This window comes from Lutra lutra, chromosome 4 (genome assembly GCF_902655055.1).
Source record: "Lutra lutra chromosome 4, mLutLut1.2, whole genome shotgun sequence".
In the NCBI taxonomy this organism is placed as follows: domain Eukaryota; kingdom Metazoa; phylum Chordata; class Mammalia; order Carnivora; family Mustelidae; genus Lutra; species Lutra lutra.
This window is the reverse complement of record NC_062281.1, coordinates 717,880-741,605: the sequence shown is the minus strand read 5'-3', so window position 1 is coordinate 741,605 and position 23,726 is coordinate 717,880. Positions and strand designations below refer to the sequence as shown.

The 23,726-nt window shown below is 58.1% G+C and overlaps 2 protein-coding genes across 3 annotated transcripts; both read left to right on the top strand.

The window, feature by feature from the left end:
• Positions 1-11,562: 11,562 nt before the first annotated feature.
• On the top strand, positions 11,563-13,828 carry EXOSC4 (exosome component 4). The gene is made up of 3 exons (XM_047725054.1): positions 11,563-12,143; positions 13,093-13,299; positions 13,410-13,828. The coding sequence occupies exons 1-3, from the start codon at positions 11,973-11,975 to the stop codon at positions 13,767-13,769; spliced, it is 738 nt and encodes a 245-aa protein (XP_047581010.1). The 5' UTR covers positions 11,563-11,972; the 3' UTR covers positions 13,770-13,828.
• Positions 13,829-14,857: 1,029 nt separating this feature from the next.
• Positions 14,858-22,752, top strand: GPAA1 (glycosylphosphatidylinositol anchor attachment 1). 2 transcript variants are annotated; one of them, XM_047725012.1, is made up of 13 exons: positions 14,858-14,993; positions 15,239-15,418; positions 15,503-15,614; positions 15,796-15,943; positions 16,024-16,125; positions 16,207-16,403; positions 16,493-16,689; positions 16,785-16,938; positions 17,096-17,191; positions 17,340-17,530; positions 17,602-17,772; positions 17,924-18,205; positions 20,925-22,752. In XM_047725012.1, exons 1-12 carry the CDS (start codon positions 14,920-14,922, stop codon positions 18,165-18,167), a joined length of 1,866 nt encoding a protein of 621 aa, XP_047580968.1. In that variant the 5' UTR covers positions 14,858-14,919; the 3' UTR covers positions 18,168-18,205; positions 20,925-22,752. The 2 variants fall into 2 exon arrangements, with proteins under 2 accessions (XP_047580968.1, XP_047580967.1); XM_047725011.1 differs by lacking the exon at positions 20,925-22,752 and having other exon boundaries at positions 17,924-18,273.
• The last annotated feature ends 974 nt before the right edge of the window (positions 22,753-23,726 follow it).

The following is a 23,726-nucleotide window of genomic DNA, read 5'->3' as shown; positions in this document are numbered from 1 at the left end:
GCCACCCCGCCCCCACCCCTCCCCTCCAGCGACCCTCATTTTGTTTCCTGTGGTTAAGAAGAGTCTCTCATGGCTTGTCTCTCTCTCTGCTTTCATCTTACTTTATTTTTCCTTCCCTTCCTTGTTTCTCAACTTCCTCATATCAGGGAGCCCGTATGATAATTGTCTTTCTCCGATTGACTTTTTTCGCTCAGCGCGATACTCTCCAGTTCCATCCACGTCATCGCATGTGGCAGGATTTCATTTCTTTTTTTTTTTTTAAGATTTTGTTTATTTATTTGAGAGAGACAGCGAGAGAAAGCATGAGAGGAGAGAGGTCAGAGGGAGAAGCAGACTCCCAGTGGAGCTGGGATCCCGATACGAGACTCGATCCTGGGACTCCGGAATCATGACCTGAGCTGAAGGCAGTTGCCCAACCAACTGAGCCACCCAGGCGCCCAAGATTTCCTTTTTTTTTTTTTTTTTTAATTTTATTTATTTATTTGACAGAGATCACAAGTAGCAGAGAGGCAGGCAGAGAGAGAGAGGAAAGCAGGCTCCCTGCTGAGCAGAGAGCCCGATGCGGGGCTGGATCCCAGGACTCTGAGATCATGACCTGAGCCAGAGGCAGAGGCTTTAACCCACTGAGCCACCCAGGTGCCCCCCAAGATTTCCTTTTAGATGGCTGCATAGTATTTATATATATATACGAATGTATATATTATTATTATATTATTATTATATTGTATATATATTATTATATATATTATTAAATTAGATACTATTAAATATATAATATTAAAATATTATATATATTAGGGGCGCTCAGTGGGTTAAGCCGCTGCCTTCGGCTCAGGTCATGATCTCAGGGTCCTGGGATCGAGCCCCGCATCGGGCTCTCTGCTCAGCAGGGAGCCTGCTTCCTCCTCTCTCTCTACCTGCCTCTGCTGCTTGTGATCTCTCTCGGTCAAATAAATAAATAAAATCTTTAAAAAAATATATTATATATATTAGAGACACACACACACCATATCTTCTCTATCCATTCATCCGTTGATGAATGGACATCTAGGTCCTTTCCATAGTTTGGCTATTGTGGACGTTGCTGGTATAAACATTCGGGTGCACGTGCCCCTTCGGATCCCTACATTTGTATCTTTAGGGTAAATACCCAGTAGTGCGATTGCTGGGAGGGTAGCTCAATTGTCAACTTTCTGAGGACCCTCCATGCTGTCTTCCAAAGTGGACGCACCAGCTTGCATTCCCACTAGCAGTGTAGGAGGCTCCCCTTTCTCCGCATCCTCACCAGCATCTGTCATTTCCTGAGTGGTTGATTTTAGCCATTCTGGCTGGTGTGAGGTGGGATCTCATGGTGACTTTGATCTGTCTGTCCCTGATGCCAAGTGATGTGGAGCACGTTTTCATGCGTCTTTTGGCCATCTGGAGAAGTGTCTTCTTTGGAGAAGTGTCTGTTCACTGGAAGCTCCTTTATCCCAGCCTGGCACAGATGTGTTGCAGGAAGAGGGAGGCGAGGATCTGGGCAACCCCACTGCTACCGGCTGCAGCATCTCCACCTGCCTGTGCCTGTCATGGGCCTGGGGGACCAAGCATGGTCCACAAGGCCGTGGCAGCCAGCACGACATCGGAAGGGGCTGGGAGAATGAGTGTTCCAGCTGCCTAAAGGAGGGGGCTCTTCTGGCCTAGCGGCAGCAGGAGCTACACAGTGAAGACTGGGGAGGTCAGAATCCAGGGACACGGGGTGAGTCAGCAAGTGTGTTAGGCTGGGGCTGAGCCTGGGGTGGGAGGGGTGGGGGCAGTGCACATGGAGCCAGGGGCCCTTGGGGAGGCAGTGGAGACGGGCACACAACGTCGTGGGAGAGGGCGGGACACGCAGCAGGGAGACCCCAGGAAAGGGCTGAAGACAGCAGATTCCGGGTGGCATGGGAGCCCACCTAAGGGTAGCAGTGGGGTTTACAGGTTCAAGGCCATGAAGGACTTCCTTCCCTCACCCGGGCACTTCTAATGGGGTGGCTCTGTGCTGTTGCTGTCCTTGCCTGTCCTTGCCTGTCCTTCCCTTAGTTACAAGGAGTATTTATTTCACATCATCATTTCCTTTTTGCGGGTCTGCTCGGGGCAGTTTCCACTAGTTAACTGGCAGGTTCTGAGAACGGCGAGCTCCGGGGAGGGGGGTGGGGTCTTCACAGTGCCGGCCGTGGAGGGGGCCGCCTCTAACAGCCATGTTCCAGGAGATGGGGCGGCGACTGCCCTTAAGCTCAATGGACATGATGACAATTTTAAGAGTTCCTCTAACTAGGAACTACCCCGAGTCTCAGGGTTATGGAGTAGGGCATTTCTGCCAAGACTAGAGACCTTAGCTCAAAGGAATGACAGGCTCAGGGTAGTGAACCTCCAGCCCAGACCCTCTCAGAGCGGGAATGTGGCAGGCAGAATTCAAAGGCCCCCCAAGGACGCCTGCACTCATGGACATACCCTGCATGATCCAAGAATGAAATGGTTTTTACAGCACAATAAGGTTATTTATACATAATTATAGGAGACATAAAGGGAGATTATGTGGGATGAGACCTACTGAATCAGGCGGGCCCTTGGAAGAAGAGGTCTCTTCCTAGAGGAAGAGATCACAGTGTGAAAGACGTTCCAGGCAAGGGAGACTGTTTGCTGCGGAAGCGCCACGTGCCAAGGATGTGGCCGGTCTCTGGGAGCATATCATAGTCCAAATACTAAAAGACAAAGAGAAAACCTCCCAAGTCACAAGATAAAAATGACTTCTTGCACGTGAGGAAACCCAGTAAGATCAACACCTGACTTCTTGATGGGAACAATGGAGAGCAGGGAACAATGAGATGACACTTCCAGTCCTTCTCTCAGTGACTCGAGCAAGAATCCTAAATTCTGGAAAGTGATCTTTGGAAATTAAGGTAAAATAAAGGCAGTCCATGACAAACAAAGATGGAGAATTTCCTGCTAGAAGACCTGCCTTACAAAAAAATACTTAAAAAGGTTCTTCACAAGACGGAGGCACGGAAGGTCCAGAACTCGCCTCCTTCCAAGGACACGACAAATTCACAACTGCATGTGGAGGGGCCTCCTCGGAAACAGCCCTCAGAACTGGACAAACAGAGCCTCCGCAACGCAGGACAAAAAGAGACATGGGTACGAGTGGGGCGCCTGGGTGGCTCAGTCGGTTAAGCCTCTGCCTTCAGCTCAGGTCATGATCCCAGGGTCCTGGGATCGAGCCCCACATCGGGCTCCCTGCTCAGCAAGGGGTCTGCTTCTCCCTCTCTCTGCCTCTCCCCCTACTTGTGCGCAAAGGAAACCATCACGGAAAGGAAAAGGCAATGTACTAAACAGGAGAGGTCCCCCATCTGATATGGGGTCAATATTCGGAATACACAAAAATTCATACAACTCAACAACAACAAAACCACCAAGCAACCTGATTAAAAAACGGGCAGAGGAGGCGCCTGGGTGGCTCAGTGGGTTAAAGCCTCTGCCTTTGGCTCGGGTCATGGTCTCAGAGTCCTGGGATTGGGCCCCACATTGGGCTCTCTGCTCAGCAGGGAGCCTGTTTCCTCCTCTCTCTGCCTGCCTCTCTGCCTACTTGTGATTTCTCTCTGTCAAATAAATAAAACATTTAAAAAAAAAAAACGGGCAGAGGATCTAAGTAGACACTTTTCCAAAGACATGCAGACAACCAACAGACACATGAAAAGACATTTGACATCAGTGATTATCAGGGAAATGCAAGCCAAAGCCACGAGGAGACGTCACCTCCCGCCTGTTAGATCAGCGAGTGTCAGAAACACAGGAATGAACAGGCATTGACAGAGATGGGGGCAACAGGGAGCCCTCGTGCACTGTCAGCGGGAGTGCTAATTGGTGCAACTACTGTGGAAAACAGCACAGAGTTTCCTCAGAAAAGTAAGAATAGAAATGCCCTATGACCCAGGCAGTCCGCTCCTGCGTAGTTTGGAGAAAACGGAATCACGAATTCCAACCTCTGTTTGCACCGTGGGGTCCGAGCAGCATCATCGACAGCAGTCAGACGCCGCCGAGCGCCCGCGCAGGGGAGGGACGGAGGGTGTGGTGCTTGCACACCCACACTCACACACTCGCACACACTCACTCTCGCACACTTGCTTGCTCACACATCCGCACACTCGCTAACACACCCTCACACTCAGTCGCTTACACACTCACACCCACACTCACTCGCTCATACTCGCACACACCGTAGAGCATCACTCAGCCAGAAACTAGGAGAATGAGAGCTACTGTTTGTCACCACAGGGACGGCCCTTGAGGGTGTGACCGCGCGTGCAGTGAGCCAGAGAAGGACGGCCGCACGGGGGGTCTCGGCACACACGGAAACAAGCTCAGGGAGACGCGCGGGCGGCGACCAGCCGCGGCCCGGTGGGGCGGGTGCAGTGGACGGAGCCAGTCGTCGCGGGGGCGGCGGGGAGTGGCCTCCCGGTGGGGACCCTGCTGCGGGAGCCCGGGTGTGAGACGGGGGTCGCAGACCGGAAACTCACACAGGAGGTTGTCGACCCATTTTACCTCCATTTCAGCCAAAAGAGAAGTCCTCAAGGTGAGAAGCCGTCCCCTCTGACGGTCGCTGAGGTCCAGTTCCTCAGTGCGGCCCGGCCGGCGGGGACCTGGGCGACGCCCCGCTGCGGCTGGGGCGCCCACGTGGAAAGCCACTCGCCGGGCGGCACCGCGGGCAACCGGAGCCCACGCACGCGCTGTCCCCCGACGGACCGGCGCCCCGAGGCCAAGCTGGGGACCCCGCGTGGACACACGGGCGCTGAGCCGTCCCAGCCCCCGGCAGCCCTCCCCCGGCGGAAGCAGGCGCCCCGCCTTGCCAGGGGACGCGTGGCCGGCGGACCCGGCTGCCCCACGGAGACGCGCTGGGGGCCCTCCTGCAGGAAAGGAGGCCTAGGCATCGTCCCTCGGCCTGGGAGCCGGCGCCGTCCCTTATTTCGACCAGAAGAATGTGGCTGAAGTGACAGCACGCCTCCACCAAGCCTTGACCTTGAGGGCCAGGACTTCCGGACGGCCCGGTGACCCTCATTCTGGACTTTGACCAAAGGGCGCCCAGCGTTTGTGGGAGGCGGGCTGTCGTCTGGGTGACAGACGGGTCTGCAGCAGGACCTGGCACCGGGGCCAGAACCGCCCCGTTCCAGCCCGGGCTCCCAGTCCTGGAGGCTGCGCCCCGAGGGCCCGTGGCCAGCCGCTGGGCGGAGGGGCCTGCCGGGCAGGACAGCCGAGGCCCGCCATGCCCCCGGCACCCGCCGGCAGAGCAGGGGCCGCTAATCCCGGCGGAGCCGCCTCCCCCACACGCTGCCCCCGGAAGGAGGCAGCCTGGACGCTGTCGCTGACGGCGGGATGTCGGGCCGTGGAGATCCTCTCGGCAACGGAGGACGGAGAGGCTCTCAGCACAGGCTGAAGGCCTGAACCGCAAGCACCCCGCTGTGGGGGCCCGAAGCTCGGGCGGAGTCTCAGGGATTAAAATCGAGGTGTTCACAGGAATGTTCCTTCCGGAGGTTCCGGGGGAGAATTCTCCTGTGCTCGTCCGGTCTCTGTCCCCACAGTCACTTGCCTTCTCTTCTGTAACCGAACCCCCCTCCGCTTCCATTTCACAAAAACTATCGTGATGACGCTGAGGGCCAAGACAGTCTTCCCACCTCAACTTAACCATATCCACAAGCTTCCTTTTGCCCTAGAAAGTACCGTTCACAGCTTTCAGGCCTGGGCTCTGGGTCTCTGGAGGGGAGTCCTGTTATGCCCCAATAATGGGTCCGTGATTAAAGGAGCGAGACTGATACAAAGCGAAGGTCCAGCAAAGCTTTATTTCGCGCCAAGCATCAAGAATCAGACCGAACGTTCGGGGCCGCACCTCTTACAAGAGAGGGCGACCCTTCTCTGGTTCACAGACTAGCTTTTAAGGGCAAAGGCCATGCGGTCGGGCCTGGCCCTGCACAGGTGGCCAATGAGATTGTAACACACACAGGAAACTCCACAGTGATGCTAGGTGACCAATTGAGTTACAATTTACCTTAGGAGACATTTGAACCAGCCTATCACACCTTGATTAAGATTGGTGCCAAAAAGGCTCCCAAAGGGGGGGGGGGCATACTCCTTGGTAACCAGGGAGACAGTATGCAACCCCCCACTGATCGGATGCCTCCACCTGGCCTGACCCACCCTTGAATCTGGGCTTTGTTACCTGGAGCTGGTTTCCTGGACTTGTTTTTAAGAGAATCCCCTGGGGGAAGGGGAGCAGGGACAGTTTAACTTTTTTTTTTTTTTTTTTTTTTTTAAAGATTTTATTTATTTATTTGTCATAGAGAGAGAAGCGAGAGTGAGCACAGGCAGACAGAGTGGCAGGCAGAGGTAGAGGGAGAAGCAGGCTCCCTGCCGAGCAAGGAGCCCGATGTGGGACTCGATCCCAGGACGCCGGGATCATGACCTGAGCCGAAGGCAGCTGCTCAACCAACTGAGCCACCCAGGCGTCCCGGGACAGTTTAACTTTAATGAAAGCCTTTTGCTAAATAGGTCCTTAAAATTCCTCAGCCCACCACACCGCAGGACACGAGGCCTTCTCCAGCCAAACAAGAAAGCAGCGTCAGCACCGTCAGCAGCGATGCTGCCTCCCTGGCCGGGGGAGCCTAAGCCCCAGCTGTGCTGACCCAGACTGGGCTCCTAGGAAACCAGGCTTCCATCGAAGACCAGGATGGGGGTGGGCAGTAAAGCTCACAAAGCAGCTCTACAGGGTCCCCCATGAGCAGCACTGGCCAGTGGGCAGCACGGTACTGGCTGAGCCTCGTCTGGAGGGCCCAGCAGAGGAGTCCCAGGAGCCTGCAGTGCTGAGCTCGTGACATGGGACTCACCGTCTTCCCAAGTCCCCCATCAGCCTAATGGAAAGTGACCATCTGCGGAGGGCCCTGCACATTCCCAGCTGGTTACTGGCCCCTCTGGTGGGGGTGCCACCGTTGGGATATGTCTGTGCTGTCTTCAGGGGTCAGGCCTCTGGGGACAGGCTCACTGGGACGTCAAGAGGCTTACCCCTCATTCACACAGCCCCTTCCCGGGGCAGGGGGGCTCGGCAGACCGCATTTTGTAAAACCTGCAATAGTAAAATAATCGCCATCAGTTCCAGCTCTCTTCCCACCGCGACGCCCCCGTGTTGCATGGGCTGGAGGGGCTGCTCAGAAAGAGGGGCTGGGCCGCGTTTGCGGGGGGTTTAGCAGGAACAGCCACTTCCTGGAATCCCTAAGCTGTTGCCTCCAGGAACACACCTGCCTCCCGCTACGCTGTGCACCAGGGCACCTTGGGCGGCTGGAGTTGGCTAATGAGTGTCATCAGTTCAAAACATGTCTAAGGTCTTTTACTCACTAACAAGAAAACCAAAAAACAAGGAAAACTAACAAGAAAAACAAAGGCCCTGAAACCTCAGGGCTCACTTGTACACGAAACTTGGCAGAGGGCTCCTCAAATTTAACGATCCTAAAAACTGACACCCTATTACCCACAGGATCCGTTCCCTGAAAACAACTTTTCTAAGCTATAGTAAAAAGAAGCTTTAATCAAACATGTTAGAAAAGAGACTGAGTTCCCTTCTCATCTCACACAACTGTTGTCATCTTTTTATTTTACTTTTAGTCATCTCCACACCCAGTGTGGGGCTCAAACTCACAGCCCCGAGATCAAGAGTCACGCGCTCCACCAGCGGAGCCCGCTGGCGGTCACCCTAACAGGCCATCAGAGCCTGCATCCAAAAAGCATAAAGAAAACGCGTTAGAGAAATATTTCAGAAGGATAATTCATGATGTTATGTGGGTTCCCTGTGTTTTGTGATGTTTGTGATGCTGCTCAACTCTGTACAATTTATGCTACGTGTTAGGGTTTCTTTTCTCACTCTGTTCACTTGATTTCGGACACAGGACTTCACCTTCTGTTTTGGGAAACAGCACTCTGCAGGAAGAAGCGCACAGCAGGGCTAAGAGCTCTCTCCTTTGTGAGATGCGCTTGGGTTGGCCAGTCCCTGGGGGCTTCAGTCTGGGGACAGTGCCTGCCATTCCGGAGGAGTGGCTCACTGAGCCTGATCTGTGCAAACAAGTACTACGGCTTGTCTCACGCTCCGGCCTTCCTCCCAGCCCTCTGGCGATGGGGTACATGCTAGACGGAGGGCGCCTCCCTGCCCAGCCCCCACAAATGCCCTCAGTATGGAGTCTCCCCACACGCTGTCACCCCTGGATGCTGGGGGGGTGCAATGTGTCGTGTGGAGAAGGTTCTGGAAGATGTGCTTGGGTCCCTAACTTTGCCACATGAACCTTATTCCTTTGCTGATTTGGATCACTGTCCTTTCTCTGTAATAAATCTCAGGCTCGAGTTCAACACCTCTGAGCAAGTTGCCGAGTCCGGAGTGGTCCTAGGGTCCCAAACGCAGCCCCCAAATCTGCGTACGTGTGAGCCCCAGCCCTGGATCTGCCCATGGGTACAGCACGGGGTCAGAGAACTGAGGAGGCAGGAGTGGCCCTGAAGTGCTTGTGCAGCCAGGTTGGAGGTCTTAGTTCCTGGGGCGGACGGACACTCCCACCAATGGAAACAAGAAAGGTTCCACTGGCCTGGGGGGGCAGCCGCCACCCGGCCGCTTTGGGCCCTGGACTCCTTAGGCCCCGGACCAGCATCACGGATTGTGCTGGGCGACTAGTGTCACTGCTATGCAACTGGGGCAGGAGAGTGTGGGACACCTGCGGGACTCCCACCCGCACCAGTGGACAGCCACTGCGGCATTGACCTGATTAGAACAGGGACAACATGGGCTCAACCTGCTGAGGGGAAAAGCCCCCGTCGCTCCCCCGATAACCAGCCAAAGATCTGAGGGTAGGCAGATGGCAGGTGGTGAGTCCCAGAGGACGCCAGCCATCACGGCCTCAGACCAGGGGCAGGTGCAGGGCCGTGGCTGGCTCCCCGCCCTCCCGCTGCATTCATCTCGGAGACCAGGACCTTGAAGGGAACACTGTGCTGGCAGGACTGGGCTCTTGCCTGCTACAGTGTGTCCGTCCTACCTGCTCTTCTTATGGCCTGGTGTTGGTCTTGCCTCTCTTGAGGGTCAAGGTCCGTGTTCCCGTCCCTGGAGCCCGAGCGGAACTTTGTGACCACCTCGACCCACAGAGGCTACTGGGAATAACACTATACGATTTCCGAGGCTTGGTCTTAAAGCACTGTACGTGCCCACCTTGTTCTCTTTTGAGGTCAGCTGGAGGTCACCTTCCAGGAAGCACTGGCTGCACTGACAGGCCATGCCCCGGCCGTCTCAGGTCCGGATCAATAGCCAGCATCAGTCACCGAAGACAGGGGAGAGGAAGGCCTCAGGACCATAGCTGTCGCCATCTGCCGTGAGCACCAGCAGGAAAGATCCTGAGTGCAAACGACCTAGACGGGCCCAGACAAGCTCTAGGACTGCAAGACTTAATGACATGATTATGCTTTGTTACTCGAAGTGACCGAGGTTACCCAGCATGAGACAAACAGCCGTACAAGCCCTGCTAGACCCGTCCTGGAAGCAGCGAGCACGTCTTCATTCTCGAAGGGGAACAAGGCCCATTTTATTTCTTTACTTATTTTAAAGATTTTATTTATTTATTTGTCAGAGGGAGAGAGAGAGTGCGCACAAGCAGGGGGAGCAGCAGGCACAGCAGGCAAGGGAGAAGCAGACTCCCTGCTGAGCAAGGAGCCCGATGCTGGGCTTGATCCCAGGACGCCAGGGATCGTGACCTGAGCCGAAGGCAGACACTTAACTGAGCCAGTCAGGTGTCCCCCAGAAGAGAAATTATTAAATTTCCTACTATCTAGAACCCGTTGACAAGTCCTCGGAACAAGCAGAGCGACTTTCCTCTAGGGGCTTAGCTGCCTTGATGCTGACACTTTGCTAAAGGCAAGAGGCAATCCTAGCCCAACCCCCAGGATCCTGTAAGTCTACTTCAACATATAAAAATTTGGGGCGCCTGGGTGGCTCAGTGGGTAAGCATCTGTCTTTGGCTCAGGTCATGGTCTCAGGGTCCTGGGATCAAGCCCCACGTTGGGCTCCCTGCTCAGTGGAGAGCCTGCTTCCCCCTCTCTCTCTCTCTGCCTGCCTCTCTGCCTGCTTGTGATCTCTCTCTGTCAAATAAATAAATAAATAAAATCTTCTTTAAAAATACTGATGCATAGTTTGTATTGTACATGTGCAGGCTCATATTCTTATTTTTTTAAAGGATTTTATTTATTCATTTGGCGGAGAGAGAGAGTGCACAGAGGGGAGAGGCAGAGGGAGAAGCAGACTACATGCTGAGATCCCTTGGCGGGACTCACTCCCAGGACCCCAAGATCATGACTTGAGCCAAAGGCAGAAGCTTCACCATCTAAGCCGCCCAGGCGCCCCTCATATTCTCTTTAGATAGTGACGTAGGAAAGACGTTAGGGTTGGAAGGACCTGGCCAAGAAGGAATTCTTTTTTTTTTTTTTTAAAGATTTTATTTATTTATTTGACAGAAATCAAAAGTAGGCAGAGAGGCAGGCAGAGAGAGGAGGAAGCAGGCTCCCTGCTAAGCAGAGAGCCCGATGCCAGGACTCCGATGCCAGGACTCCGGGATTATGACCTGAGCCGAAGGCAGAGGCTTTAACCCACTGAGCCACCCAGGCGCCCCAAGGAAGAATTCTTGAAATGTCTTTGGTGCAAAAAGGTGGTTTTATTAAAGCACGGGGACAGGACTGGGGGCAAGTAGAGCTGCACTGGGCTCCTGGGGAGGGGCCCATTACATATTTCCAAGTTGGGAGGGGTTAGGGAGAGTGCAGGCCTCCCAGGTATTTTGGGAACAAGGTTTCCAGGACCCTGAGGGGGCAGCTCTTGTTAGAAGGTCACGCACTACTGTTCCATGAAAACTCAGTCCTGAGACCTTTCGGATGTATCTCGGTGCGTGTATGCTTGGGGCAATGATGGCCACCACGTATCTTGGGGGTTTAGAGATAAAGGAAGTTTCCAGAGGAATTTTTCCATGTTTTTTTAAAAAAGACTTTTTGTTTATTTATTTGACAGAGATCACACGTAGGCAGAGAGGCAGGCAGAGAGAGAGGAGGAAGCAGGCTCCCGGCTGAGCAGAGAGCCCCACGCCGGGCTCCATCCCAGGACCCCGAGATCATGACCCCAACCAAAGGCAGAGGCTTAACCCACTGAGCCCTCCAGGCGCCCCATCGTCAGTATTTTTAAGAGACAAACGTAAACACTAAACTGTAAGGACAAAACACAATGCATGCCTCAGCTTGGGAGAATGAATGCATTTATGGCTGCAAAAGAACGAGAAACCATCAGAGACAGGACGCGGCTTCCTTCGAGCTGCGTCCGCCCACCGGACCCACAAGGAGCCTCCAGGGAGGCCGAGTCGCAGAGAGGAGCCGGCCGCCAGAGCCCGCCGGTCGCAGGGGCAGGGGCAGGTGCGGGGGGAGGGGCGGGGCGGGAACGACCGGCGCAGGCGCAGGGGCTCGGTGGGGGGGCGGGGCCAGCGTGCGGGGCAGACGCGTGCGGTAGAAGCCAGGGAGGGCCCGGGGAGTACGAGAACCGCCCCCACGGCGAACCCGAAGGGGCGCGACGGGGGCACTTCTTCCCCGAGCCAGTCTCCACCTCTGGCCGCCGTGAGACAGCTCCCCAAAACGGCAGCCGGCACAGTCTTCCTCTCCTGGCTCAGCACCGCCGAAGATTCCCCGGGGCCGGAACTGAGGGAAGCGGCGCCGCGGGGGAGCGTAGTTTCCCAGGACCGGAAGTGGGAGGAGTAGGGCCGCCGGGCCCCCTGGGGGAACCGTAGTTCTCCAGGGCTGAAAGTGGGGGCCGGACCGCCGGAAACCACGGGCCCCAGGAGGCCGGAAGTGCGGGTCAGAGCCGCTGGGAAGTGTAGTTCTGCGGGAGACGGAAGCGCGGCCCGCGGCCGGGCGTCATGGCGGGCCTGGAGCTCCTGTCGGACCAGGGCTACCGCGTCGACGGACGACGCGCTGGCGAGCTGCGCAAGATCCAGGCGCGGATGGGCGTGTTCGCGCAGGCCGATGGCTCGGCCTACATCGAGCAAGGCAACACCAAGGCGCTTGCGGTGGTCTACGGGCCGCACGAGGCGAGTGGGGCGCGCGAGCCGGGCGGTGCGCGGAGCCTCCGGGCCGGGCTGAGCCTCGGGGGGGGCCCGGCCGGCGCGCGCCTCCGTTCGCCCAGCCCATCCTCGGGGCCGCCCCGGCGCACTCGGAGTCAAAGCCGGGGCCCCTGCAGTGTGAGGCGGCGCATTCCCTCCGGCGCACCGACCCTCGCTGTTCCGGAAGCACCGGGCGCGCCCCCTCCCCTCCCCTCCCCCGTCTCTCCTCCTCTCCCCTCCCCCTCCGGACTGACCACGCTGGCGTCATCCTCCGGGATGTACCTGACTTGCGTGGCGAGCCCCTCCGCTGCCACCCCACGCTTCCCTGCCTCTCCCTACCCAGTCACCTCGGGCGTCCGTTCCGGAGCCCCTCGCTGGACGCCTCCGTGGGCCGTAAACTCCGTGAGGACGGGGCTGTGAATGAATCTCCCGGCTCTACCGCCCCGTCTCCATTGCCGGAGAAGGGAGGAGCGCGGGGGTGGCGACGAGCGAGGCGGGTTTGCGGGTCAGAGGGCTGCCCGTGGGGAGGTGCGGAAGGACTCCAAGTGGGATCCAGTCGTCTCTAGGGAAGCAGCAGCTCGCCGCATTGTTGATCAGGGACACTGTTGAGGATTTTATGTCGCACGTGGTGGGGCAGCTTGGGAGGCAGCAGAGCTGAGGGCGTCAGACTTGGTATTTGCGAACCTACCAGCTCTCGCTACCAGTGGAGAACGGTTGGGAGGGCATGAGGCAGGGAAGAAACGGGGAGGCCTTGTTAAGAGAAATCCTGTCCAGGCGTGCTGGTGGCTTAGAGACTGGCCATGCAGCCCTCCCGCAGGCTGCTTTGCAGGTAAAGTAGGAGGGTGAGAGGGAAGCTGAGGCCTGGGTCTTAGCCAGAGGAAGGTGTAGTGGGAGCTGGGGAGCAATGAGCCCGGCTTATGTGTCCTTCCTCCCCCAGATCCGAGGCTCCCGAGCACGAGCCCTGCCAGACAGGGCCCTGGTGAACTGTCAGTATAGTTCTGCGACCTTCAGCACAGGTGAACGCAAGCGGCGACCACATGGGGACCGTAAGTCTTGTGAGATGGGCCTGCAGCTGCGTCAGACCTTCGAGGCGGCCATCCTTACACAGCTGCACCCACGCTCCCAGATTGATATTTACGTGCAGGTGAGCAAGCAGCAGTCATCAGCCCAGGGAGGGAGAGGGACGGGGGCGAGGAGGGTTTGGGAGCCAGGGGTCAGGAGCTTAATGGACGGATGCCACGGGGGCTGCTGCAGGTGCTGCAGGCAGATGGCGGGACCTACGCAGCTTGTGTGAACGCAGCCACGCTGGCAGTGCTGGACGCTGGAGTACCCATGCGGGACTTTGTGTGCGCCTGCTCCGCTGGCTTTGTGGACAGCACAGCTCTGGCGGACCTCAGCCACGTGGAAGAGGCCGCTGGCGGTCCCCAGCTGGCCCTGGCCTTGCTGCCGGCCTCAGGCCAGATTGCGCTGCTTGAAATGGATGCCAGGCTCCACGAGGACCACCTAGAGCCGGTGCTGGAGGCCGCTGCCCGGGCTGCCCGGGACGTGCACACACTGCTGGACCGTGTGGTTCGACAGCATGTACGTGAGGCCTCTGTTTTGTTAGGGGACTGAACATCTGCACCCCCCCCCCCCCCCGTTCCCAAAATAAAACCCACACACAGTGTGCTGAACTTTGATCTCCCACAGTGCTTCCACACCCTCAGAGCCTGGCCTGGTGCTTGCACTCAGGGGTGACTAGGGACCGTCCCTGTCCCCCACACATGAAGGACATACCGCTTGCAGTCTCAAGAGTCACAGCCCAAAGAAGAAGTTGGGGCAGGCGTGTCCCGGGATGGGCAGAGCAGTTGTGCCAGGAAGGGTTTAAGGCCGCTGAGCAGTGAGGTGCGGCCTGACATAATGAGCCAAGCCATCGGACGGGGACGGGAGTCTGTTTTCCCGCCAGCACATCTGGGGCCCACCATGGCGATGTGGGGGCCATGTCTCACATCTTCCGGACTATAGCTTGGACCGATGGCCCCTAACACCCTAGGAGTCCTTTGGGCCTACAGAGCCTCAGACTCCAACAAAAGTACAACAGATACAGGTTCTCACCTGGGGGAAGGAGGCGGGTCCTCTCTACACACCTGTGCCCTGAGCACCAGCCCCTGCGGGCCCTCACCGCACACCTCCCGATCTGAACAGGAGCGCTCCCCACTTCCTACTCCACATACCCCAGCTCCTTTGAGACCCGTTTTGGCCAAGAGTACCATCTGCACTTTAATGCCTGTGGTCATCTGACCCTGATGACCTCGGCGCTGCGTTCACACGGGGATTTCCCTTGTGCACTCGCTGCCGTTTCTGACCAACATCCATAGGAATGGGTCTGCCAATGCCCCGGTCTCAGTCCAAGCGAACGTTCCTCCTCCCCGCCCCCGGGGCGCTCGACCTGTCGCTGCCAGTGGCGACTCGTTCGGAACGCTGGGGCGGCCGAGCTCTCCAGACCCCCGCAGCCTGCCCTGTTCTAACGTCTCTGATTCTGCAGGTCGGAGCTCTCTGGCTCTGCCCCGCCAGCCCGGGCGGCCGCCGGTCGCCGTGCTGGTCCTGAAGGCGCGTCCTGCCGGGGAGCGCGCACCGCCTCTGCTCGGAGCATGCGCGGCGGCGCGAGGGCCGTCGGGACCGGAAGTGCGAGCGGGCGCGCAGCGGCGGCCCGACGGGAGCGCGGCCCCGGGCCCGCGGCTGGAGCTGCCGGCCGAGCGCGGCCCCCGAGCCGCCCTTCCCCGCCATGGGCCTGCTGTCGGACCCGGTGCGCCGCCGCGCGCTCGCCCGCCTCGTGCTGCGTCTCAACGCGCCGCTCTGGTGAGCGCGGGGCCCGGGGCGGGACCCCGGAGGACCCGGGGCTCGGGCTGCCGGCGCCCCCGTGCCCCCGCGGGCTGCTCGGGCCCGCGGCTCAGCTCCCCCGTCCGACGTCCTGAGCGCCTGGACCCCCGGGCCGGGTCCCTCCGACACGCCCCCGCAGTCCCCGGTGCAGCGCGGGGAGGGCCCGGGCCGGAGCGCGCGGACCCGCTAATGCTCCGGGGCGCCCTCGCTCCCTCTCCCCGCAGCGTGCTGAGCTACGTGGCGGGAATCGCCTGGTTCCTGGCGCTGGCTTTCCCGCCGCTGACCCAGCGCACTTACATGTCGGAGAACGCCATGGGGTCCACCATGGTGGAGGAGCAGTTCGCGGGCGGGGACCGTGCCCGGGGCTTGGCCCGAGACTTCGCTGCGCACCGCAGGAAGTCGGGGTGAGCCGGACAGCTGCGGGCGTGGGGAGATAGTGGTGGCCAAGGCCAGGGAGCTCTGCCTAGCGGCTTTCCTTGTGTCCCTAGGGCTCTGCCAGTGGCGTGGCTGGAGCGGACGATGCGGTCAGTGGGGCTGGAAGTGTACACGCAGAGCTTCTCGCGGAGGCTGCCCTTTCCTGACGAGACCCACGAGCGCTACGTATTGTGGGGGAGAGGAGTGCCTGGGACCAAAACGCACCTGGGGAGGGTGGCTTGGGGCCGGGAAGCCCGGTGGTGGCATGTCCCGGGCCCGGGAAATCCCTGGTGGGCAGTCTAGGGCGACGAGGGAGGACAGCCCTCCGGGGTAGGGTGGTGTTAAGTCTTCCCCATACTGTGTGCAGATGGTGTCTGGTACCAACGTGTATGGCATCCTGCGGGCCCCGCGCGCTGCCAGCACCGAGTCCCTGGTGCTCACCGTCCCCTGTGGCCCGGACTCTACCAACAGCCAGGCTGTGGGACTGCTGCTGGCCCTTGCTGCCCACTTTCGGGGTGAGGCTTGGGGGCTGCTGCGGGCAAGGGATGGTTTGGCCCCTGTCCCAGGCCCTGCTGACCTAGCGTCTGGTGTCCAGGGCAGATTTACTGGGCCAAAGACATCATTTTCCTGGTGACAGAACAAGACCTTCTGGGCACGGAGGCTTGGCTGGAGGCCTACCACGACGCCAACGTCACCGGTGGGTCATCTCCCCCGGTCCCTCTCTCTGAACCGCTGTCCTCGTCGGCCCCATAGGCAGCTCCTTCCCCTGCTCCCACAGGCATGCAGTCATCCCCTCTGCAGGGCCGGGCAGGGGCCATCCAGGCAGCCGTGGCTCTGGAGCTGAGCAGTGACGTGGTCACTAGCCTCGATGTGGCTGTGGAGGGGCTCAACGGGCAGCTGCCCAACCTCGATCTACTCAACCTCTTCCAGACTTTCTGTCAGAAAGGGGGGCTGCTGTGTACGCTGCAGGGCAAGGTAAGGGGGGCTGCCTTCCAGGGAAGCCTGGGCTTCCCACGGGCTTCTCTCTGGGGGGCTTCTCTCACCCTGCCCCCAAACCCTCTAAGCTGCAGCCCCAGGACTGGACATCCGTCGACGGGCCACTGCAGGGTCTGCAGACCTTGCTGCTCATGGTTCTGCAGCAGGCCTCTGGCCGCCCCCATGGCCCTCATGGCCTCTTCCTGCGCTACCGTGTGGAGGCCCTGACCATCCGTGGCATTAACAGCTTCCGACAATATAAGTATGACTTGGTGGCAGTGGGCAAGTAAGTGGCTTTTGGCCCCCGCTTCCGTGCTTGGGGTGGGGGAGGGGGATGATCTGGGGGGCCTGGGTGGCCGTGACGCCGCCCCACCCTGGCAGGGCCCTGGAGGGTGTGTTCCGCAAGCTCAACCACCTCCTGGAGCGCCTGCACCAGTCCTTCTTCTTCTACCTGCTCCCGGCACTGTCCCGCTTCGTGTCCATCGGCCTCTACATGCCCGCTGCCGGCTTTCTGCTCTTGGTCCTTGGTCTCAAAATATCCTCTGAACCTCCTGTCTGCGTGTGGCCAGCCCAGGTCCTCTCCACTCTAGGCTGTGGAGAGCCCTCTGTCCTTGGGGGAGTGGGAGTGAGCCTTGGGTCTGCTGCCGGGTGGGTTCCATCACACCTGTCGTCAGGGTCCTTGACTAGACCACGCTCTGGAGCTGTGGATGCAATTGCATGAGGCCGGAGTGGGCCCCGAGGAGCCTGGGGGGGGCTCTGGACCTAGCCCTCCCGTCCTGCCAGCACAGGTGATGGTCCCCCAACTCTTGCTGTTGGGACGGGACTCCTGGCGGTCGTCCCGGCGGCAGCTCAGTTTCAATCGGTGGGGTGGTGGTGAGGATCCTTGGGGCTCCCTTGGCCCCAGGACCCATCTCCCATTGTCTATGTACCGTGCAGAGCGTCGGGCTGGCCTCACTTGTGGCGCCTTTGCTGATCTCACAGGCCATGGGTCTGGCCCTTTACATCTTGCCGGTGCTGGGCCAACACGTGGCTACCCAGCACTTCCCCGTAGCCGAGGCCGAGGCCGTGGTGCTGACTCTGCTGGCCATCTACGCGGCAGGCCTGGCCCTTCCACACAGCACCCAGCGGTGAGGGCTGGGCTGGGGTGGGGGGGCACCCTGGCCACACAGGCCAGGCGTCTGAGCCCCTTGTCCTGCAGGGTGGTGAGTGCACAGGCCCCAGACAGAGGCTGGATGGCACTGAAGCTGGTGGCCCTCATCTACCTGGCGCTCCAGTTGGCCTGCATCACCCTCACCAACTTCTCGCTGGGCTTCCTGCTGGCTGCCACCATGGTGCCTGCTGCCGCGCTCACCACGCCCTGTGGGCCCCGGTACGTGCCAGCCTGCCCCACGTTGCGGAGTTCAGCGCGCGCTGCCCCTCCCCAAGCCCAGGGCCTGCGCTGCTTCCCACCCCCGTGCCGTCAACGGGATGCCTCTCACTCCCCTGCCCTGAGCCCGACCTGATCCCGCTTCTCCTCCCAGGCCCCTCTACGCTGCCCTGCTGGTGCTGACGAGCCCAGCAGCCACGCTCCTGGGCAGCTTGTTCCTGTGGCGGGAGCTGCAGGAGGCCCCGCTGTCCCTGGCCGAGGGCTGGCAGCTCTTCCTGGCAGCGCTGGCTCAGGGTGTGCTGGAGCACCACACCTACGGTGCCCTGCTCTTCCCGCTCTTGGCTCTGGGCCTCTACCCCTGCTGGCTGCTCTTCTGGAACGTGCTTTTTTGGAAGTGACGTGCGGCTCATAGCTCTGCAGCGTCAGGACTCGGGTGGTACGTCCTCACGGGTGGTGCGTTCTCACGTTGTCTTCTTGGGAAATAAACCGCTTTGTTTCAGCTGCCCTTTGGTGCCGCTGGTGGAGTGTCTGCTGTCCGTGTGGGGCCGCCCAAGCCCCGGGGCGAGAAGCTCTGCATGAAGGCTTGGCCTTCCCAGATACTTCCTTCTCGAAGGGCACTGCCTGGCCCCCCTGCTGCTGGCAGGAGTGAGGGCCTGAGCCACATGAGCCTCAGAGGAGAGCCTCGGGTGGACGTTGGGCTCGGGACCTGGAAATGGCCCATGCTGACCCTGCCCGGGCCCCCGCCCCACGAGCGTCACGGTAGGAGGCAGGTGCTGGGTAGGAGGAAACGATGGGAGCAGGGCTTGGGGCCTGATGGGCTCTGCGTGCCCAGAGACCACACTGCTCCGTCTGCAGCGCTGGCGTGGAAGGGGCAAAGGGGCCGGAGCTGGAGCCCTGCAGAGGCTTATGGTGTGGGCGGGGCACCTCCCGGGGCCAGAACCTCTATGTGGGTCTGGAAGGGGCATCTGCTCCTTGGAGCTGAGCCAGTCCAGGCTGGACGCCCCTAGGATCCAGGGCCTCGGAGGAGCAGGCAGGCCACGGGACCCGGACAGGAGCTGGGAGGTCAGTGTCAGTCCTGGAGGGAAGAAAAAAGAAAAACGGATTCTTCAGCAACGCCAGCGCCATGCCCGCTCCCAGGAGGGCCTCTGCCGGCACCTGGTGCGGTAGGCCGAAGGCAGAGTGGCCCTGCCTGCAGGGTGGTCTCGGGACCAGTGTCCTTCAGTGCCACACCCAGAATGGTGGGGCCTGGGAAGGCCTGTGGGGGGAGGTCTAGCCCCCAGGGCGTGCTGGTTGTCTGCTGATGGGCGCCTGTGTGTCCGGCATGGTGGGGCTGGTGGTGCCGTCAGGGTGCTGGAGACCCCAGGGCACGAGCAGCCTGTTGCTGGCCGGCTGTTCCCATGATCCCACGGGGGCCTGCAGTTCCTTTATTGTTGTTCTGCTCCTGAGGCTTGAGAGCGCGGTCACACCCGAACCCCCAGGCCGCCCCCCCCACCCGGCTGGCTTCTGTTGAGTGCCCTCTGGCAGGTCAGGCACCGCTACTCCATGGCCTCGCTGTCTTCTGAGTCGCACAGACATCTCCGCTCTGTCTCAGTCGCCGCCGTCTCTGTCTCTGTCTCTGTGGGCTGGCACCCAGTACAAAATCCCTTCTGGGCCTTTCAGCCAGGCTTTGGCCTCAATCGGCCATTTTTTTTTACCGCACTTAGTCACTGAAAGTACAAATCTTGAAAACACATTAAATCATGGAACATACAAGTGGAGCCAAAAGCAAAAAGATCATCTCAGGTGTGCTCTGAACGTACCTGTGCAGAATTCTTCTTGTCTACACAAAAGATCTGAAACCATGGAAACAACAAAGTTGATTTGTCAGGGAAGCAGAGGTTTTTTTTTTAAGATTTCGTTTATTTGACAGAGATCACAAGTCGGCAGAGAGGCAGGCAGAGAGAGGAGGAAGCAGGTTCCCTGCTGAGCAGAGAGCCCGATGCGGGGCTCGATCCCAGGACCCTGAGATCACGACCTGAGCCGAAGGGAGAGGCTTAACCCACTGAGCCACCCAGGCGCCCCAGGGAAGCAGAATTTCTGTTCTGATTTTCAGTAATGTCATTTGTGTGATACTTTTTTTTTTTTTAAGATTTTTTTTTAAAGATTTTATTTATTTATTTGACAGAGAGAGATCACAAGCAGGCAGAGAGGCAGGCAGAGAGAGAGGAGGAAGCAGGTTCCCTGCTGAGCAGAGAGCCCGATGTGGGACTCGATCCCAGGACCCTGAGATCATGACCTGAGCCGAAGGCAGCGGCTTAACCCACTGAGCCACCCAGGCGCCCCTGTGTGATACTTTTTTTTTAAGATTTTATTTTTATTTATTTGACAGAGATAGCAACAGCACCAGCAGGGAGGAGAGGGAGAAGAGGAAGAAGCAGGTTCCCCATAGAGCAGAGACCAGGACGCAGGACTCAGTCCCAGAATCCTGAGATCACAACCTGAGCTGAAGGCAGGTGCTTACCGGACTGAGCCCCCCAGGCGCCCCTCTAGTACATTTTTTAAAACAAGGAAATGTCAGGGGCACCTGGGTGGCTCAGTCGGTTAACTGTCCGACTCAATCTCAGCTCAGGTCTTGGTCTCAGGGTCGTGAGTTCGAGCCCTGCGTTGGGCTCCATGCCGCGCATGGAATCTGCTTCAAAGAGAAAAACAAGGAACTGTCAGGCTGTGAAAATGTAGGTCAGACATACAAGGACAGAATCTGAGGTCATAAATGCTTTATTCTGATGGTGCGGCAGGGTCTGCGGCTTGTGTCCGGCGTCTGTCCTCTGCAGTCCTAGACCCCAGTACGGGATCTTGTGCCTGGAGGTGTGGCTACGCTGTGGCCGGTAGGGTGAGAACGGAGGCTTCCAGGGCGAGTACCAGGCAAAGACTTCACCCAGAGACACCGCCCTCTGAGCCCGATCCGTTCTCCTGCCCTCGGGAATGTGGAGGTGACGGCTGGAGCGTGGAGTGTGTCGCGGCAGGAGGCACAGCCTGTGTTGGGAATGCAGGGAGAGGAGCGGGCACTCCCCGGCCACCCAGAGGCAGTGCAACCCGTTTGCGGAGCTCCGTGTCGTGGAAGGGGGAGCAAATGTCTGCCTCACGTAGCACTGTTACTCTCTGACGCTTGCTTCTAGTTCCAACCAACACACGAGGGGCTGTCGCCGAACCCAGCTCACAAGAGGACGGGGACTCAGCCGCCAGCTGTCGCGCCCAGAGTCGGGCTTAATCGTGCGCGCTCCTTCCTTGCTGGTTCCCACGACCCAGAACCGAAGCACCGTGGGGGGGGGTAGTCCCTGCCGCTTCTCCGGCTCAGAGCCAGACACCCGGCTCAGAGCCAGACACCCGGGAGGATACTCATCTGCATTTGTTGAATGAGAGGGAAAAAAGCAGAGGGAGAGCCTCTGGAGGTCCCAAGGAAGCTCCAGGGGGCAGACGGGACAGCTCCTGAAGGGGCCTGGAGGGTCACCTATGGCTTCGGGTGTGGGGTGAGCACAGGAAGGTGAGGGTAGCGGCTCCCCCCGCCAGCCAGGCCACCCTTCACCTACCTCCCAATGCCCAGCAGCCTCCGCACAAGCAGGCCCACTATGGACGCCCTACTTGGCCTTGGGGTGCTTCTAGCAACTCACCTGCCTGTCCCAGGTTTCCTGAGCTTTTGCGAATCGTTTGCCTGGTCACCCCTCCCCGCCTGAGGTTCCGGTATGGGCAGCTTAGGGCACCGTTGTCCAAGAATGGGGTCTGCAGGCCCCAGCTGCCTTCACGCCCATGCTCAGGCCCTGTCACCCGCCCAGGCCCCTCTTCTGAGGCCCCAGTGTGTCTCCTGTGCCTCCTGGATGCTGTGATGGTCGTCTCTAAGTCAGTCTCCCAACCTGAACACTTCCCACCCGACGGGCTGTCTTCCTGAGCAAGTGCACGCAACCCTGGGCCACCTCGCATCTGCCTCTCCTCAGGGGGCCCATCACTCTCGGGCGAGTCCTCGCCATGGTCGCCAGGGGCTGTGTTGTTCCAGAGCACACTTTCTCGGCCCCGGGAGCAACCCGTACCTGCGCCGCCTCCCCTTCCAGCCCCGGACACCGTCAACCTTCGTTCCAACTCCAGACTCAGACCTGAATAGGAACGGGGTCGTGCGTCTGTGGTCTCTCGTCCGGCTCTTCACCCAGCACTACGCCTTCAGGGTTCATCCGTGTCGTGCCGTGTCACAACTTCCCTCATGGCTGAGGAACACGCCACGTTCTGTTCATCTGCCCGACGGCTCATGGACTGGACGTTTCGGTGGTTTCGTCTTTGCTGGTCATTGTGGGAGATGCACCAAGCACTGCTCGGGGACAAGTGTCGGTGCGAGCGCGTTTGCTCTTGGGGCACAGCGAGAGGAGAGTGGGGCCCCACGGTCCCTGGTGGTGCTGCTGGGACGCAGCTCACGTGTTTCCATCTGCTTTGTCTTCCTTTTCATTCACCTCAAGTCATTTTCTAATTTTCCCTGTGATTTCTTCTTTGACTAGTTGGTTATTTAGGAATATGGTATTTAATTTTCACGTATTTGTGAATTTCCCAGATTTCTTTCTGTTATTTTTAATTTATATTGTCAAAAAGCGTACTTCATGTGGTATTAGCAGCTTTAAATGTACGGAGACTTGTTTGATCGAGTAACGTCACGGTCTGTCCTGAAGAATGTTCCACGAGCACTTGAGAAGGGTGCGCGTCCTGCCGGCTGGCGCGTTTCTCTGATGTCAAGTCTGGCTGCTGCTAGCGTCGCGCGACTCCTCTCTGCTCAGCGTCTGTCTAGTTGTTCCGTCTGCTGCGGAAAGTATGGAAAGTCCGTTATTGACTTGTCTGTTTCTTCCTTCCATTCTGTCAACTTTTACTTCACGTATTTTGGGGCATTTGGGCAAATGTATCTTCATGATTGTTATGTCTTCTTGATGGATTCTTCTTCTTTCTTTTTCATTATAAAATGTCCCTCTTTAACTCGTGTCAATTTTTATTTTAAGGTCTATGCTGTTCGGTGTTAGTACAGGCTCCCCAGCTCTCTTTTGATTACTGTTGTATAGATGGTGTATCTTTATCCACATTTTTGCTTCCTATTTGTGTCTTGGAATCTAAAGTTTGTTTCTTATAGATACCCCATATAGGTGTATTTTAAAATCCATTATACCTTTTAATTAGAAACTTTAACCCATTTTTTAACTTTTTGTGATAAAGATGGCTGTTTTCCAATGTACCATCCTATTATTTCTTTGACTATATCTTTTGAGTAATTTTCTCAGTGTTGCCCTTGAGCTTACAGTCAACATCCTTATTAATCTGATTTTGAGTAACAGTAAATTAATTCTGGGGCACCCGGCAGGCTCAGTCGGTGGAGCATGGACTCTTGCATTCGGAGTTGCGAGCTTGAGCCCCATATTGGGTGTAGAGACGATTTAAAACCTTTAGGGGCACCTGGGTGGCTCAGTCAGTTAAGTATCCAACTCCTGGATTCAGCTCAGGTCATGATCTCAGGGTCATGGGATGGAGCATCATGTCATGCTCTGTGTAGAGGCTGCTTGGGACTCTCTCTCCATCTCCCTGTGCCCCTCCTCCAGCTCGTGCTCACGCTCTCTCTCTGTAATATTTTTTTAAGATTTTATTTACTTATTTGATAGACAATGATCACAAGTAGGCAGAGAGGCAGGCAGAGAGGGGGGAAGCAGGCTCCCCGCTGAGCAGAGAGCCCGATGCGGGGCTGGATCCCAGGACCCTGAGATCATGACCCGAGCCGAAGGCAGAGGCTTAACTCACTGAGCCACCCAGGCGCCCCTGAATCACTTCTGAGGGTGCCCTGAGCCCGCTGCGAAGGCACACACAAGAGTCGTGTCTTCGCAGTGTCGGCTTTAGGCTTTATTCGGTCCTGAAGCGAGGGTAACGTAAAGCGGGTGTAGGATTCCAGACTCAGTGACGTTTCA

Coding starts and splice junctions, on each gene's coding strand:
- GPAA1 (XM_047725012.1), top strand. CDS start 14,920: ATGGGCCTGCTGTCGGACCCGGTGCGCCGCCGCGCGCTCGCCCGCCTC. Junction 15,615..15,795: donor ACGAGACCCACGAGCGCTAC/GTATTGTGGGGG, acceptor TACTGTGTGCAG/ATGGTGTCTGGTACCAACGT. Junction 16,939..17,095: donor TCTTGGTCCTTGGTCTCAAA/ATATCCTCTGAA, acceptor TGACTAGACCAC/GCTCTGGAGCTGTGGATGCA.
- EXOSC4 (XM_047725054.1), top strand. CDS start 11,973: ATGGCGGGCCTGGAGCTCCTGTCGGACCAGGGCTACCGCGTCGACGGA. Junction 12,144..13,092: donor TGGTCTACGGGCCGCACGAG/GCGAGTGGGGCG, acceptor TTCCTCCCCCAG/ATCCGAGGCTCCCGAGCACG. Junction 13,300..13,409: donor AGATTGATATTTACGTGCAG/GTGAGCAAGCAG, acceptor GGGCTGCTGCAG/GTGCTGCAGGCAGATGGCGG.